Source organism: Stegodyphus dumicola, chromosome 8 (genome assembly GCF_044657685.1).
Source record: "Stegodyphus dumicola isolate Sdum_Otavi_A_Nest chromosome 8, ASM4465768v1".
Taxonomy (NCBI): Eukaryota; Metazoa; Arthropoda; class Arachnida; order Araneae; family Eresidae; genus Stegodyphus; species Stegodyphus dumicola.
The window spans coordinates 62,830,556-62,848,686 of NC_140775.1; the positions used below are offsets into that span (position 1 = coordinate 62,830,556).

The 18,131-nt window shown below is 33.0% G+C and overlaps 1 protein-coding gene across 1 annotated transcript in view; it reads left to right on the forward strand.

The window, feature by feature from the left end:
• LOC118191516 (epithelial sodium channel subunit gamma-like) overlaps window positions 1–10,011 on the forward strand; it is a 60,645-nt gene extending 50,634 nt beyond the window's left edge. Inside the window, exons 10-13 of the mRNA XM_085822941.1 lie at window positions 978–1,023; window positions 3,030–3,061; window positions 8,773–8,845; window positions 9,358–10,011. Coding sequence (XP_085679067.1) covers window positions 978–1,023; window positions 3,030–3,061; window positions 8,773–8,845; window positions 9,358–9,510 — 304 coding nt within the window. The 3' untranslated portion in view covers window positions 9,511–10,011. The remainder of the gene's footprint in view (window positions 1–977; window positions 1,024–3,029; window positions 3,062–8,772; window positions 8,846–9,357) is intronic.
• Window positions 10,012–18,131: the final 8,120 nt, after the last annotated feature.

The following is an 18,131-nucleotide window of genomic DNA, read 5'->3' on the forward strand; positions in this document are numbered from 1 at the left end:
CTTTCAACAAGATAATGCAAGACCACGTGTTGCCTGTCGTGTTCTGACATTAGTCGATACATAAGGTTGCTGCCCTTGCTGCTCTGGCCTGCACGGTCTCCAGATCTCTCATCCATTGAAAACATCTGGTAATGGGTTGCTGAGAGATTGCCCCGCCACCCATCTCCAGCTAATAAGGTCAATAAATAGTATGTGGTATAGACTTGATGCAGCATGGAATGAGTTGCCCGTTTCTGACATCCAAGCCATGTTCGACCCCACGCTTAACCGGGTAAAGGCCGTTTCAGCTGCCAGGGCTGACAGATATTTCGACAAATTTCGCACCCCTGTAAATTCTCAGACTGCTTAAAAATATGGTAATTTTGTCTTCATGCCATTTTGTATACGCACAATAAATATCTTTCTTGTATTTTATTTCCTTCATGGCGTTTCAACTCTAATGGCCAACAGTGTATAAAGAAAATGCAAATCAGGTCCACCAGAAGGCATTTGTCAACTTAAGCCGATAACTCTTACTTCGGCTTTTTTTTTTGCTTGATTTTGCACCTGATGGGGCTGGCTGAAAGACGCTGCTTTATTCCTTTTGTATAAAATATGAATCTTTTTCTCTTAAACCTTTCTCCACTTGCACAATATTTATTGAGATTTTATTTACCGTCAACAGCTGAAGCTATTCATAGCGCTATATTGTTTTTTTCCTTAGGATTGTATTTGTTTCTTGAGGTTATACTAGGAACTTTTAATCTAAAAAAATAGCTTCCATTCCAATTAATATTAATTAATGAATAAATTCCAAACATACTTGTTACGCCAATGGATTAGTAATATAATAGATAGAGTTTCTGTCTCTGAATGTTTTCCGAAATGTTTCATTTTCCCTTCTTTCAAATGAGCTCTCTCATTTGTAATATTTTTTGTTATATTTATATTGAATTCTTGAACATAAAAGAATATAATGCCATTCTCATTATTCTTAGGCAAATATCATACGAAGTAACAAAAGAAGAAGCAAAACAGATACAGGTAATATATTTATGAGTACATTTATATATGAATACAAATCTAATAGAAATGATTTCTTTTTCTTGCATGAAAAATCACAGTTCGGTAATAAAGTTTGAAATTAAAATAGATTACAAAGAGCTATCAGCGTTTAAAAAGCTCAAATTATGATGAAATTACAATATGTGGCAAAGAAAAAATAGGCTCAAGTTTCTATTTTCAAGAAAATATTTACTGTGTAAACTTTTCTCAGTTATATCCCATTAATCCTCTCCCTGCGTACTTTTTTTTTATAAAAATAGGTTCAAAAATTGCGTATTTTTTATCACATATTTCAAATCTACATATATTTTGGAGTTGAAACATACAAATTTTTTTTTTTGTAAAAGAGTTTTTTTCAATATAGAATTAGATCATAGAGAAAGGTTGTCAGAATACTGAAATTGAAGAATAATGATATAAAAGGAAAATTTTGAAAATTAATATTGGTTAAATTATAATTTATTTTATAAAATACAAAAGTAAAACATATATACCAATGATAATATTTGCATAATGTAATATTTTATATATCAATTTTGCACCACTGTCGAACGTTTTCAATAGAAACTGACCTTTTCAGATTCATCACTATCTGCAGAGGAATCCGAGAAATTCTCATCAGTTTCGCTATAACTATCTTCAATATATTTGAAATCAGAATCAGAACAACTATCAGTGTCGGAAATATCGTCAGGAATATATGTTATATTCACTCGCGAAACGCTTCCTGTCTGACATCTTTGAGCTCTGAAAAGCGCGCGCAAAATGCTACATTAACGTATATTTTATTATTTGGCAGAAATGTGGACAACTAACGCCATCTGTTAGCCCACATCTATATAAACAATTAAACATCACAGAAAAGCCGAAAGGAAATCTTGAGCGGGGAAAGAGCGGGTTCCACAGTTAAATAGACTACAAAAATTCATCCCCGCGGAAACCGCGGGTTGCGCAAATTTTGCTACTTTTACGTTGCCCGTGGAAATCGCAGGATGTGCAGCGAGAGGATTAAATGATGTGGTACTATAAATACCTGCATGTGTGATTCTGCGTTTAAAATATCACCATCATTCACCTCAAGAATACACTAACTTGTTATGAAATAATAACTGGACGTTTGACATTGTTTGCAAAATAAAATGTCCTGCACTGCTTCCTTATAAGTATTTTTTGCTCTCAGTTTTTGAAGGGATTAGAGTTATAGGCTTCTATTTTCGGTATAAATGATCATCCAAATACCAAATAGTTTGCATTTTTATTCTGAATCGCTAAAAATTCTAACTAAAACAACAAAAAGAAAAAAAAATCGCATGGGAGATCTGGGCCAGTTTATTTACAAGATCTGTATAATTCTAAAAATTATTCGGTTTTCGGAAATTTTTCCCCACCTTTCACTCATTTTAGCTTAAAATTAAAATCAACAATTATATAAACGAAATAAGCTAATTGGGGAAATGCCAGAGAAGATCACGCTGTCCCACGCTTTTTTATTACTCGCTGTCTGCAGAAAAATAATTATAAAAATTAAATGTACAATTTTGTTGAGTAGTTTTTCGAGTTTTACCCTTTGAAATTTAGTCCTTTAAAGCCAACATTAAACAATTAGCCAACATTAAACAATTTAAAGTTTAATGTTGGCTTTAAAGGACTTGAATATGAATTTTTAGTAGAGTGAGGCTATATTTTGAAACAGGAGACGTGAAAAATGTGCAATGTTGTTGCCGCCACTTGAATCGTGGGCCTTTCCAATACGCGTCTAGTATGCTTCCAAATGCACCACAAAGCCATGCGGAAAGGAGGGAGTAAATACCTTATACTTTTAATAAAATTGTTGTTATTTTTTCTGGGTACCAGTTTCCCTTTATTGTTTTGAATATTTTGCATTTTAAAGAGCATGTTATTTTATATGAAGTGTTACGTTTAGTAAATAATGAATATTTTTTACTTTATGGAATTACTGATTTCCTGTTCATTTGTTGTTCAAGAGGAAGAAAGGTGTAGCACCGAAAAAGGAAACGTAAGTGAGATTTATTTCTTCCTTAGATTGAATTTTATTCCGTACATGTGCTAATTTTACTGTTAGAAGAATGAAGTGTAAAACCCAAGTTATGCAAAGTGCATCAGAAAGAGACAGCTATTAAAAATATTCTGAACAATTAATCTAAATTCACATTTACAGTTAAAAAATAAATTAGAATAGATGATCTTCCGCTTGTAATACTTACCGGATTATTGTTCTTGTCGGAATTTGAAAAACTAATGTAATATATAAAACTGCATATTACATTTGAATTTATTAAACTAATTTGAAAAATGACATTAACAACTTTATTATAGGAAAATTAACTTCAGTTTTAGGGGTCGTGAAACAATTAATAAGAGATTTCAAAATTTAATATAAAACAAGAAATTTAAAAGTTTTCTCTATATTTTAATATTTCTTTGACATAAATGCTGTCCTTTAGAAGGACATTTATTTCGGTTTCCTATGATAAGTATAATTTTCTTTAGTGTCATATTTTCTAATTACCTACTGAAAGTCTTTTATTACTGTTTCGAATAATTGTGATTGTTTGACGAGGGTTTATTCCATTAATTTATCTTTATTTTTCTTTTGGGCTAATAAAACTTAAACTTTATGTCTGGAAATGTATCAGATTACTAAAGTTTTCTTATCTCTAGTTTCGTATTCATTCATGTTTTAAACTGGAATGGCGGGTCTTTGGTAAACAATTCAAGTGATGTTAATTGATTTAAAACTTTTGAAGCAAACTCTATTTCATAAAAAAACAGGTATTAAACAAATACGTGATTTACCTTTACTTTAGAGTGGTGGTAGTGATTTATTCTTAACAATATGTGAGTTATTTAAGAGTGGTGGTGGTGATTCTTAATAGAGGGTACGAAAACCATATTATTAAGAATGGTAAATAATAGTTTCGGTTATATCAGAGAAGGCTTATATGTTCTTAAGGAAAGTGAACATGCTCCTTCGTTTGAAAGATATCCATGCGAAATACCTTCATGATTGGCATATAAAATTAGTTCATAAAAGTCTTGTAGATATTTAAGGGATGTATAAAGAAATCATAGCTGAAGATATGAATATAGCTCCCTGTTCCAGTGTATTGACATATGAGGATTATATTGCTGTCAAAGTATTCAGAGAATAGTCTCCCAGAAGGTCTACTTCGCGAACCTTCGAAATAGTCGATTTAGTGCATACAGATCTCCGCAAACAAACGAAAACTATAACTCCAGGGTTTGCAAGATATATATTAAGAGTAATTTATGATTATAGCAGATGCATTACAGTTTACATTCTGAAGCGTAAAGAAGAAACTAAAGAACTTATACTTCATCAAACAAGTATTAACACAATTTGAGAAAGCACCAAAACGATTGAGGTCAGATCGAGGAGGAAAATACGTAAGCGACGACTTTGAAAAATTGTTATGAGAAAAGGAAATAGTACACAAGAAAACTGTTTCTTCTTCTTCGAAACAAAATGGAATCTCTGAAAGAAACAATTTCACACTAACTGAGATGGTTGGTTGGTTGGTAACGGAGGACGGGGACGCCTGATGTCTAACATAGGTAAACAGGCATGTGTCCCGCGCCCTCCGCTAACCAGGAACAACTCCCTGAGGCCTCAAGAGGCCGCCTCGGGAGCTTTTTAGGATGTTAACAAGAGCATTTACATGGCATACAAGAGCAGTTTGCATTCGTTTTACTGTTTTGACATTTATTGTTGCAATTTGTTATGGTAATTTTGCATATTCATAATAAAATTCAAATAAAAATACAAATTAAATATACAGATACAAAAATACAGTTACAAAATAATAGGATTAAAATACAGGCTCATAAGTTAAAAAAAATAAGTATTATGCATATACAGAAGAGGAAATGTTAAATACATTTGACTGTACATTATTTGATAAGTGTCTGTAACAGGGACTTATGTAAGTTTTAGGAGTAGACTTATGTGGTTGAGAATGTGGAACTGCATGCTGACTTAGTGTATCATGCCTTGAGAGTTTTGGTTAATGAGGAGAGCACAAATCTTGGACCATTCTCTTGAGCTTGTTAACAACTTTGCAGATTGTCTTTACTGTCGGTTTGTGCTTTATAAGGAAGCGGTGATAAGCTTCTCTATTGTTGATGAGAAGAGGAAGGTGATTTCCTGCTGTCAGATGGCATTCAAAAACATAGTAGTCTGGGGAGCCTTCCGCTCCGCAGGCGCATATGTCCGTGGTTGTTATGCAATGTCTATTAAAGTAGGTTGGGAATGGGCCATGTCCCGTAATATAAGCCGTAAGAGGAGCTATTGCAATGTTGCGTTCAGTGCCGACTTTCGGGAAGAAGCTGTATGTACGTCTTCCAGTTGTGCAGTGCGTCCAGTCTTCCTGCCAAAGATTTAGGCCTTGACCCCGTAATAGCCCTTTGAGGTAGGAAGGAGGGGCTGGGATTTTGATTTTTTCAGCTTCTGAATCAGTGGTTGCTTGCTTGGCCAGGCTATCAGTTGTTTCATTTCCCTCATTTTCTGCATGTGCCATGATCCATGTTAAGGAGAGATGTTTCTGCGGGTTGCGCTGTAAAAGTTGTTGTAATTCGATGATCAAGGGCGAGGTGTGGTTGTGATTATCTAGTGCTAGAAGTGTTGACATACTGTCTGTGAAAATTTTCGACCGTTCTATATTATTATTGAAAATGCAATCTACCGCCGTTATAATTGCCTGTTCCTCCGCCTGGAACACACTGTGGTTTAAGTCAAGGCGTCCTTTCCATACATGGATGATTCTTCCTTTGTCATAGTGTGCAAAGGCGCTGCCTACTCCGTCTTCCTGCTTAGAGCCGTCGGTGTATATTTGCGTATCCCTTGAAACTCGCGTCGTTGACAGTGGCTGTATCCGTGAGATGTTAATGCTTATTCCTGTGCCTTTACGTACGGGATGAGTGGGAAGATTGTTACCTGGGCTTTGAAATTGCAGAGGGCTGTATGTTATGTTGCGAAATGTTGCATCTTTGCGGGGGTATATGAGGGTGGTGTACACTGCCTCTTGTTCTGCCCGTATGTGGAGTGGAATGAGCCCTGCAAGGACTGTCGCTGAGCTGGTGGCTGTGGTGCGGTACGCTTTACAGAGAATTAGGGCGAATGGTCGTTGAAGAGATGTAAGATGTTTGATCTTTAGTCCTCCCATCGGTTGGGCCCATACGGCAGCAGCATATAAGACTATTTTTTTTTCAGCTACCGCATGGAACATGATGATTCTGACCCCAGTTTCTACCTTGGAAGGCGCGCGCCTTTCTGGCTATAGCTGATGTTTTGTTCTTTAGTTCTTGGTTGTGCGGGATCCAGGCTAGTTTTTTATCCCAGATTACACCTAGGTATTTTAGCGTTTGGATAATTTTTACGTTGGCTCCTTGTAGTTTGATGCAGGGGCGGCGCGTTGGATTCGTGCCTGCTTTCGGTATTATTATTGCTGTTGACTTTGCGGTAGAGATTGTAAGCTTTAAGTTGCTGCAGATATTGTCGAGGAGGGAGCAGACTTCGGTGCCGTTTTTCTAGAGCTCCGCACGAGTGCGACCTTTGACAAGAAGAGCTGCGTCTGCCAGTTTGCATCCAGTACAGCGTTGATTGTTAAATTCCAGAGAATCGGTCCAGCACAAGAGCCTTGGGGACATCCTCTTTCTTGCACTTTGAAGGTAGTGTCGTTGTTGGTGGCTATGAGAAGACTATGATTCTCTAGATAACTACTAAAAACGCTAAAGAGGTTGGATGGACACTGTGCGTCGGGGAGAATTAACTGAGATGACAAGAACGATACCAAAAAGCGCTAAGCATCTAGACAAGTACTGGGTGTAGGTTTTGTTACAGCAAATTTCCTGTAAAACAGATTGCCGAGGAAAGCAAATACTTATAAAAAGGAAACAAGAAGCAAACATCATTAACACTGATAAAAGCATTCGGTACTCGAAATGCATACACGAAAGGAGAAGAGGCAATATTTGACGACACTTCTGTTAAATGAATTGCGATTGGATATAAATAAACAACAAGATCTTATCGTTTGGTGGATACAAATTACCAATAGTATCATAATTAGTCGGAATGTAACATTTGTACTGAAATTTCCTATCCGAAGGATAAAGAAGAGGATACTAAATATGCAACTACTTAAAAAATAATTAAGAAAGAAAATATATTTGAGAAATTACAGAACTAAGGCTATCTTCTATACAAAACAGAGGGGTACCGTCTGATCGAAGTTCATTAACATCACAGTAGGACGAATTAGCAGATTCAACATCATATGATGAAGCTTGTTCGGGTCCGACAGGTATTTCTGTCACCTTAAGTTCCCGATACCTAAGCCCATGATAGGCGCAAACCTTGCCTTTTGGTCACGACAGAATTTAAGGACTGACCTGATGTTACTATCAGATAAGTGAGATGAATCACAGTAACAGAAAGAGAGGAAGTTTAAAAGTCAGAAAGATTTTCAGAGAAATCAAGTGAAGATCGATTTAACTAATGCAAATTTATCTTTCAAATCCCATGAAAAATCCATTAGTATCGATGTTCTTAAAAAAGCGAAAATGAGTAAGAAACGTACCTTTTCTCTTATAGCTAAGTAAAAGAACAGGTATTTAGAATAAAACGCATTGGTAAAAAATAACTTTACAGAATGAAAACTATATAGAGGGTGCTCCAGAGTAAAACCATCAAAATCCTAGAATGAACTTTTGTTTCCAAAGGCAAGGGCAAAAGACTTAGTTTCGGAGTTGTAGGATACTGAACATAATGACAAGCGTATAAGAATAATTGCTTACCTCGAATACGTAGAGTTGTGAGTCTGTTGGACAACGACCTCAATATGGTGCCGTAATTGTTGAAAAGGGATCTAGGTATTTAAAGGAAATTACAGTTCATCACATGATACTCACTGATAAGAGTATGAGGGCAGTTAGCTTGCGCGTCTTCTTGTTACTGATCTCCAATGTACCCTTAAAAGTATACTACGCTTTTCTCGCTATCAATTTATAAGAATACGTTTTCCTTATTTTACTGCAGAATTCACTTGCGATTCTATCTGCTTTATTCTGGATGGTACGTAGAAAGAGAAATAAATAATTTAATTTCCATCTCTCATTATAATCGATTTTACTTTGTGCACTGTTCGAAAATATGTGTAATAACTTTAATACATGCACAAGAGGCAATGAAAAATAATATCAGGGGAAAATCTCAAAAAAAAAAAAAAAAAAAAAAAAAAAAGGGGGGGGGGAGAAAAATAAGTGTTTCGCACTTTTTAAAAAGAGAAATGTATTATTAATTTGAATCAAGGCATTTTATTTGGATAATTCTAATTTTATTAAGATCATAGGGCATTCATGTTTATGCTGTGTAGAAACATTTTTTCCCTTCTCACAGAAAGCGTGTAACATCGTATGAAGCTAAATGAAAAATATTCTTTGCAGAACAATTGATTTCGCGAAAGAAGAAAGGACGTCTAAGAGAAAATGAGCTAACAGTACAGTACACAGATTAACTGTGGAGCGAGAACTGGAGAAAGATGGCATTTATTTTAACTAATTTCTTCTTTTCTAAATATCACACTTTTCTTAAGTATTTTCATATTAATATTTTCTAACCGATCAATACTACGCTGATGTTCATTTTCTTATATTTGTATAAAAATAATTCAAATTCTCTCATTTTAGAGGTCTTACTTTCGTCACTATTTCCTTCCAAAAGATGGAACAAACAGTTTACTCCTACACACCAAAGTATAATGTAAGTTCTTTTCATAAATATATGATGCATTTTAACAACGTTTTAGAAGTTAGCCGTAAAGAACTAAGACATTCACCACCTGCGTGCTCTAATAGGTGCACTCTGGTGCAACAAATAGCCCGCCGAAAAGAAAACAGAAAATCTGAGTTTCGAATCTCAGAGCAAATGCGGATGGGTTTTCTAGTACCGAAAATTATGATAATGTTTACATATCTTCTTTGGTAAAAATAAAAAAAAATGCTTTTTATTAATTTGCTATCTATTCCATAATTCCTATACATTCATATAAAATTTAATTTAAAGTTAAATTTTTAAGTATTTAAACCATTATTTGAAACTGGTTGTATTTGAAATGATAATTTAATTAAATATCAAGAGAGCATCAAATAATAAATTTAAAAATATTAATAAGCTACGTTAAATTGCGTAAGATATGATAACTATTACTTTCAGTTTGAGGATCTTATATTACGTTTGAAAAAATTAAGCATTTTTTTCTTTAATTTTTTTAGATCGTTGAAATTTTCAGTTACATGGGTGGATACATCGGCATCTGGCTTGGAATTTCCCTAGTAGCTCTTTTTGAATTTCTGGAAACAACCATTGCACTTCTCAAGTATCCCTTCCGAAAGAGACGTCGTCGACTCAATCCAAAACATGCGTAGATCAATGATTCCAGAAACAGTTATAGAAATGAGACTAAGACTGTGAACAAAATTGTATAGCTTTCATTGTGTTATCTAATAAGCCCTAAATTCAAGTTCTTCCCAGTTCGAAATATGAAACTTGAGTCCTAATAAAAACATCGTTCCAACCTTACTTAATTTGTACCGCTATCAACTAATTGCATATGCAGTTTAAAACGACACTGCAATATTTTTTGGCATTATATGGATATGATTCTTTTCATATTGAGTTGGATTCTTCATATTATTTCGTTAGAGAAAACTGAAGATGGCGCATATTTATTAGAACAAATTTTATGCAAGGGCTAAACCTTCTTTCTTCTTTCTAGTGTTTCTCAGTTATCAACACGAAACGCTTAAAGCAAGATTTTAAAAAAAATCTTAAAAATTTTTTGGAAATATTTTATTTACGTATATGTTTATAAGTATTTAACTTAAGAAAAGAAACAGAAATCCTTTAAATTAATACTGTGTAGATGAAATATGATGCTTTGAATAAACTACAACTCATATGAATTCGTTTCTTAAACATTACAACTGAAAACCTTGCCACAAAATCTCATTTCTCTCATTAACATTATAAGACTTTTTTGCCGTTCTGGTTCACAACATAATTACATAATTTACATTATTATTACATTATTTCAGATACTTAAATTACTTTGCAGCAGAACATACACTTAAATGCAATTTACAAACTTTACAGAATTTTTGAAACGTATATTGCAGGATATTCAAATACACACACACACTCACATATATATATATATATATATATATATATATATAGTTTACTTTTTTGTTTTTTTGCATATATATATATATATATATATATATATATATATAAGCTATAACAAAATACGATGGCTGCTTTAAGAATAACTGGCGGCCTCAAAATTAACTATTCTAGATTTGGTGCTCTTCCCCTAAATTCGTGTCTTCTCCTAAATTCGAAATATTTCTATGTTGCGTAACACTTAATGCAGACACCTCTTGCCCAATGAAATAATTGTAAACCTACAATTTTTAACTCAGAACTGAAACTTTTGACTCCCTCCCTTCTTCCTTTGAATAGCTACTTCCTTTTCGCTAACGCTTTCCTCCTGGCAAGACGCTTCTCATCCACCTGCTGCTTACTTGCCTAAGATGACGGCGTACTTTAAAACCCGTGTACATGCAAATTATTGCATTCAAATATGGTTCAAAAATATCTTATCTACAGGGAGTCTGATGTAAATTATCCTGCAATATAATTATGTTTCGAAATGGACATACCTGGAAGTTTTTGGTTTATGTATTCATACTTCCAACTACGCAGTAAAGTGTCTTCGGATACCAGAAATTAAAGTACTGGATTCCTTCATCTACGAATTAAAACATGACATATATATATATATATATATTATATAAGAAGGCATGGTTAGGCTCCGACAAGCTTGTCATTAATCTGGGCGAGCCTTGCCACAAGATGACGCTGTTTTACCATACAATTTCAGAAAGCTTTTACTAGGGATTTTAAAGTGGTGTTTGTTCTCTTTTAAGTAAGCAGCGGGTAAAATGATGGTCTAGAGTACCAATTTCGCCACAGACATAAAGGTCGGTGTTGTTGACGCAGTGTCTTTTAAAATATTCACACCATTATGACAAGAAGAATATGCAAAACTTCTTTGGAAAGTGATGATACAGAGTTAGTCCACGCTTCGAGGTACATGGTCTGCGGTATAAAGGTGTGAAATTTTATCCTTTTCATCCAAAGATCGGGCATAATTTTAAACTGATTTCATAAATACAGCAAATTAGGTATGGTGATTTTTAATCAAAATTTTATTAAAAAACCTCGAACAGTCCAGTATTTATCTTACTTTAATTTATTTTTATTGTGCACGTATAGAACTGCGAAATGTTTTGTCACGGGTGCCAATGAATATCGTCACCACAAACAACTGTTGAAAATAAGCAACTGAAGTTTAGTATTCATATGGAAAGCATATACAGTCGAAACCTTCTGTAATAAACTTCAAAGGTACCGATAATTGGGTTTGCTATACCCGATCTGATAAGATAAAAATTTATCATCGCACAAAACTAATTAATGAATAAACTAAAAAATTCAACCAGATTAACACGGTTGCTTTTAAGAAGCGATGTTAATAGTAACTTTCATTTAATTAAATAATAAAAGTTTGTAGAGTCGTTAGGTTATTTCGAAGCAGGCGTCGTGAATGATGTGCGATGCTCTCGCCGGGACTTGAACCCTGTAACTAACGACTACGCGCCGAGGGTGCTACCGTTACACCACAAAAGCATGATGGAAGGAGGGGAAAATACCTTAAAAATAACAGCAATTATTATGCACCCCAATTGCTAAATTCCTTTTTTTTGTTGTTGTTGTTGTTTCTCCATTTCCCCACAGCTTAATAATTTTACACAACAAGTTATTTAGCGTAAAAGTCATGATTTAGAACCGTGAGTCTAATTACACTTTTCCGTCTAAAAGAGTTCTGTCTGTTATCTCAGTCAAAGAACTCGAATAAAATCAAAGAACCGATATAAACCCTTTGTAGCAATGGTTCTTTTACTCAATGCGTGACACGGTAGGATCTCACAAGATATGTTTATTGTATGTCCTTAGTTTTCTAAGCAATGAATGCTACACATACCTGGCATAGTCTCAGATAGAAAGATGGATGTGAAGGTAAAAGAACAATGCCTAAAGTAGCCTTTCGTAATTCTAGCAACATAAAAAGATGAATGTAAGGATTAATAATTTTTCAACTAAAACCTGCAGAAATTCTAAAAAATTGGAAATCTTGTTGCATCCGATTTTTATACATTTAGAAGTTCACAATAACAGTTCACTATAATTATACAGTTCATAATATTAAATCTATAAGAAATCGGATGGCACGAAACTTTCCTTCATAATATCCGTGGGTGAATTATAACGTGTTCTCTACAGCCGTGTGTGAGTGTTGGTAGATTTGTTCTGGTATCAAGTAGATCTGCGTAGATTTCAATCTTCAAAGTTCTCGTTAATGTGGCAGCTACGCATGACAGTCAAAAGCTGATGGCTGCATTAAATGTAATATATAGTCTTTAATACAAGCTGTTTTCGCTGTTTTTCTTACAGCTACAGAAACAAAGAAATGGATAAAATACCCTTTTATTCACTAAAAGAAATATTTGAAAGTTGGCTCTTCTCTGGGTTGCAGGAAAGCCTCCACTTGGTCTTTAACTTGAGATAGAAAATAAGAAAATAAACTAATTATAACTAACTAAAATTTAGCCGATGCTCTACAGAAATAACTAACCCAGTTGGCCCTTAATTAAACCTCACCGGCAAATACTAACAAGTATGTAAAACTACGGCGAACGTAGTAACGAACGTAGTAAGATAAGCTTAAAGCAACGGACGTGGACCGTACACTCTACTGAGAACTACTGAAGTGAATGAACTTCCTATTAAATACTAGTTCTATCTCATTTACATAAAACGCAATGCTGAAAACTCATTCTGACAGGGAGTTGTAGGTGGGAAACTTAAATTTAAAGAAAAGGGTTTGGAAATTAAAAATAGCTATTAGAAAATTAAAATAATCCCTACAGCTGTAGCCAGTAAAACATAATATTATGTCGTACTTTCAAAATGAAATAGTTAGGTCAGCATTGTTTTCGGGCAAACTTGTAATAAAATGTTGTTCTTTAATTCTCAGCAGTACTTCAACAATTCGTGCGGTCAAGCCATATAATTGCCCTGTTGGAGGATTTTAATAACATATTAGTTATATCTTGTTGGTCTATGTTTTCCGTCCCATTTAAATTAGACTATATTTTTTTTTTCTATTTTGCTGCCATGTTCTTCATTCACTTCTCATCTTGTATCTTCTGTTTATTCGGAAAGCAATCAGACTAAAGCTTGTAGCAGACATAATTTATATACGGTCTAGCTATTTTGAATGTTTTTCAATCCATCTTCAGTTCTTAGTAATACAATGTCTGTTTGAATTTATCGTTACAGCTCGAAGGAACTGCGTTTTCACTTAACGTATAAAATCCCGCTTTGTTCCCCCACGCCTTCGAAAAAGAAGGGCAACGAATATTTACAACTCTAAGATAGAAGAAAAGTTTAATAACAATAATAAGGTATGCATTTTCTTTTTTTTGCCACACATTGCGCTAAAATTACTCTGTTACTATTATGAGTACAAAAGAGCAGCAAAGTGTGGACGTGATGTACCTATACATAAAAGACATTAAACAATTAAATAAAAAAGAAAATGTGAAGGATTTCAGATTTTAAATTACGTCCAAAGGGGCGTTTTTTTAAAAACATTTTGTCTATTATCTTTATTTATTAAATATCACGTTCTTCGAACTTAAACCATAAAATTCAGTTCAAGAGTAATATCGCAAAATAGTTTTAAATTGAACATACCTTTAGAATTTCCGATACAGAGTCTCACGCGTTGGAGATAAAAGTGTTTTTCTGTACAACGTTGCCATTGATCGATTTGAAATCCTTGAGTTTGTTAATCAAAATTTCTTTAAAGTTTTAGAAAATATGAAATCGATGATAAAACAAATTCTAAATTTCAAATTTGGGCTTCCACATGCATGTATTCGTAGTAGGATTACGCCTTTAAAAATTCGATGGCTCTATTACCGTTGCTTTATCACAATACGAGAAATATACATACATTTATGCAGATTTTTCGTTATTTAATTTCTTCAAATATATTGCAGGACTGTAACATTTCGTGGCAACAGATTGAAAAGTTTCAGGGACAAAGCTCCTTTAAACTAAAAAAAAAAAAAAAAAAAAAAAAAAAAAAAAAAGGTTAGTACATCAAAAAAAAAAAAAAAAAAAAAAAAAAAAAAAAAAAAATCTTAAATTTTTCAGATTTTAAATTACGTCCAAAAGGGCGTTTTTTAACGTTTTGAGTGTTACCTTTATTTATTAAATATCATGTTCTTTGCACTTAAACCATAAAATTCAGTTCAAGAGCAATATCGCAAAATAATGTTAAATTAAGCATATCTTTAGAATTTCCGATATACACAGTCTCGCGAGCTGGAGATAAAAGTATTTTTTTTCTATATAACGTTGCCATTTCTCGCTTTTAAAGCATTGAGTTTGTAAATCAAAAATTCGTTAAAGTTTTACAAAATATAAAATCTATAATAAAACAAATTCCAAATTTGGGATTTCAGATGCCCATATTCGCAGTAGGATTTCGTCATTCAAAATTCGATGGCTCTATGTACCATTGTTTTATCACAATGCGAGAAATAGACAATCATTTATGCAGATTTTTCATTATTTAATTTCTTCAAATATAATGCAGGACTCTTAACATTTTGTGGCAACAGTTTGAAAAGTGAACCGACGTTTATGAGTCCGACGCAAAATGCCAAAACGAAAGCAATAGTCCTTAGGGACTGAAATCCCTTTGGACTAAAAAAAAAAAAAAAAAAAAAAAAAAAATTAAAGGAGATCTTGGCCAGCATTGCCAACATCCTGAAATAAAATAGTTTTAATTTCTCTGCACATAGGCAGTTCTCAGAATTCTGCATTTGTATAACTTTCAAATTTATTAAGAGAATTATAGATTGATGATCTGAGTAATTAAATGCAATGTGTTCCTCTCTATAAAACAAAAATGTTTTAATTTATCTTCCTTGCACTCTCTCTAAAGCTGCTTATCAAAATACTACCATTCAGCAAGTATACAGATCTTTCTTTTAATTTAATCATTCTGTTATTGTTTAAAATACTTAAAAGCAATAAACATACTACTAATAACAAGAAACTGAGCAATTTAAGCACAATGAATATACATTTCCAATAACTTATTTAACTGATATAAACTAAGATATATACTGAACTAAACTAATATATCGAATAAACTAAGATATATGTTGTTTTATGAACATTAGGAACTTTGGTGTAGCTAATAAATGATGCTAATTTTATGTAACTGACACAGAATATTTTTTATACATAATTTTTACCCTGTTCTATAAATTTTTAGTGAAAATTATTATTATTTTTTTTGTGGAGTACATTTTTATCCGTAGCTTTCAGGTAACCCTTAAAAACATTTTATTTACATTTATGACTTTAGTTTCATCTCTTAGCGATATAATTTTATTAGAACACTGGAACCATTTTCTTTCTCGTAACTTATGTATTTATCATCCTCTATAACTGTAACTTAGCAGCTTAAAAAGACAAGCATACATAAATTGAGGAGGAATAAATCGAATTATCAGATCCATATTTTCTATAGCTGAAATGTATTCAAGTCAAATTAAATTTCAATTCACAGTTGTTCCTTTGATATAAATATTCAATTAAACTACCAATCACCATAAAAATATCGAGAAGCTATTTGTTATTTGCTCTGCTTTATTTAAAAGGTGATTTGATTTTAAGGAAGGCAGTTTCCACAGAGCCAAAATTGAAGGGGGGGGGAAATTGTGCTTTGTGGTTCAGTTTATATACCTGTCAAGAGATGGCGCCACAAACTTAATTAGCGGATTCTGGGGAACTAATAACTAATATCAAAAGCAAATTTTTTTCTCATATTTTTCGCTAGTTTTATTCTATTCCCATTACGTTATTAAACTCGATCATAATTTTTTCCAGAATTCTAAAGTTGTAATAGCCCTAACTTCTTTTTTCTTGCAATTTTACTTTATCGCTGGTAGCATATCTTGATTATTTAATAATAAACATAAACTGGAGGAGGATCAGAAATTGAATTATGATGAGGTCAGAATTTCTAAAAGATACTTTGTTACGAAAAATTGTAAGACAGGGATAAAATAAAGAACTTTTTTTTTACACTTTTTTTCCCCTATGTGCGTATGTGTATGTATGTGAAAATATTCGTAAGTGTATTTTGAGAATATACAGTTTTTTTATTTAATGAAAAATGAACAACCATGATTTATTAAATTCTAAAAGCTCACGTATAAGAGTAATTTATTAGAAATTGCTTAGTTTAGTTTCTGTAACATTTTTTAATGTTTCTTATTAATATGTTTATACAAGTTTAATTGCCTTGAACTAAAAAGCATCAGCTTTGTATAATAAACTTTATTGATATTCTAAAACATGAAATTCTTTAAGAGAAAAAATGCCTGCAGTGCAGTGCGGCTATAAGAACGCTATTCTCCTGAAACATAAACATGAACAACTGTTGCCATTCACACAATCTCAATAGTAAAATAAAGCACGTTGCCAGTAACACGATTATTGTAAATCATAACATAAAATTAAGCAGTGAGAAAATAAAATATACAAAGAAAAAAAAGAAATGCAAATATTAAATATACATCCAACAAAGTTAATATTTTAGGCGAATGCATAAAAAAAACATTCTGCCGTGATTATTTCTATTTCATAAATATTTACTATTTATGATGGCTAAGGGTTTTGGTGCATAACCAGGAACTGCTTATTGTACCAAGTTAAATTAAAGTTATATCATTGTTCAATGTAAATGAGTTAAATATATATTTTGAAAGTAATATAAATAAAATCATGTACACTCTGTAATCACTGTACATTCATGCAATCATGTAATCATGTACACTCTGTAATCTGTAATCACACTGTAATCATGACGGGTCGAAAGTCATAGGAGAGCAATATGCAGATTTACAAGTATCGCTCGTAAAGATGTAAGCAATTAGATGTAAGCAATTCGATGTAAGAGTGCTGTCTTTCAGACTCCCTTCAAAGTTTTGTGAAATGTTTACACACGTAATAATCGCTATGTTGCATAATCGAGAAAATATTGTTAAGAATTTTATTATTACTATTTTTATTATTATTGTCTATTTTTCAAAAGTGTGTTTTTGTTTTATTATTGTGTGAAGTTGTAACTATATGTCTTTTCTTGTGTGGCAACAACGCTTCTGTAATTCTTCAATTTGAACTTTTGGATGTGTGCCAAGTTTGATGGCGTAATGCTCTGGTGAGAGCGTCTATTGATTGTGGAGATGAAACATGTTGTTTCAGAACGTTATTTCTTTAAAATATGTAAAATAAATGTTTTGTTTTCTGAACTCGGATTATGCAAACGTTATTTAGTTTCAATATAAAAGTTTGGCGTCCGTTTGACAGGACGTTTGTGTGATTTCGAGTAGTTTTGATTTAGGCGTTTTGTTAAAATGGAGTTGTTAAAAGCAAAACGTAAAAGTGAACGTACTTCGTTTACGTTAACTACGAAGATTGTGGAAGAAGAATTGCCTACTTGTACGGATCCTGAGAGATTGCAAGTGTTGTTGGGGCAACTAATTGACAAATTTGAACGCTTGGACAGTACTCAAAGCAGTGTTTTAGAACAAACCAAGGAAGCGGATTTCGAGAATGAATTTAATACGGCTGAAGGATACAGAGATTCCTTTATAGCTTTAAAGGTGAAACTTCAGAATAAAATTGGACAATTGAATTCGATGAATGTTACTACAGATATGGCTTCAGTTTCGATTTCGGATCCTAAAGAAAATAAAAACAGGAAGTTCAAACTTCCTAAACTTGAACTGAAAAAATTTTCTGGAGATGCAAGAGAATTTTTAGGCTTTTGGAG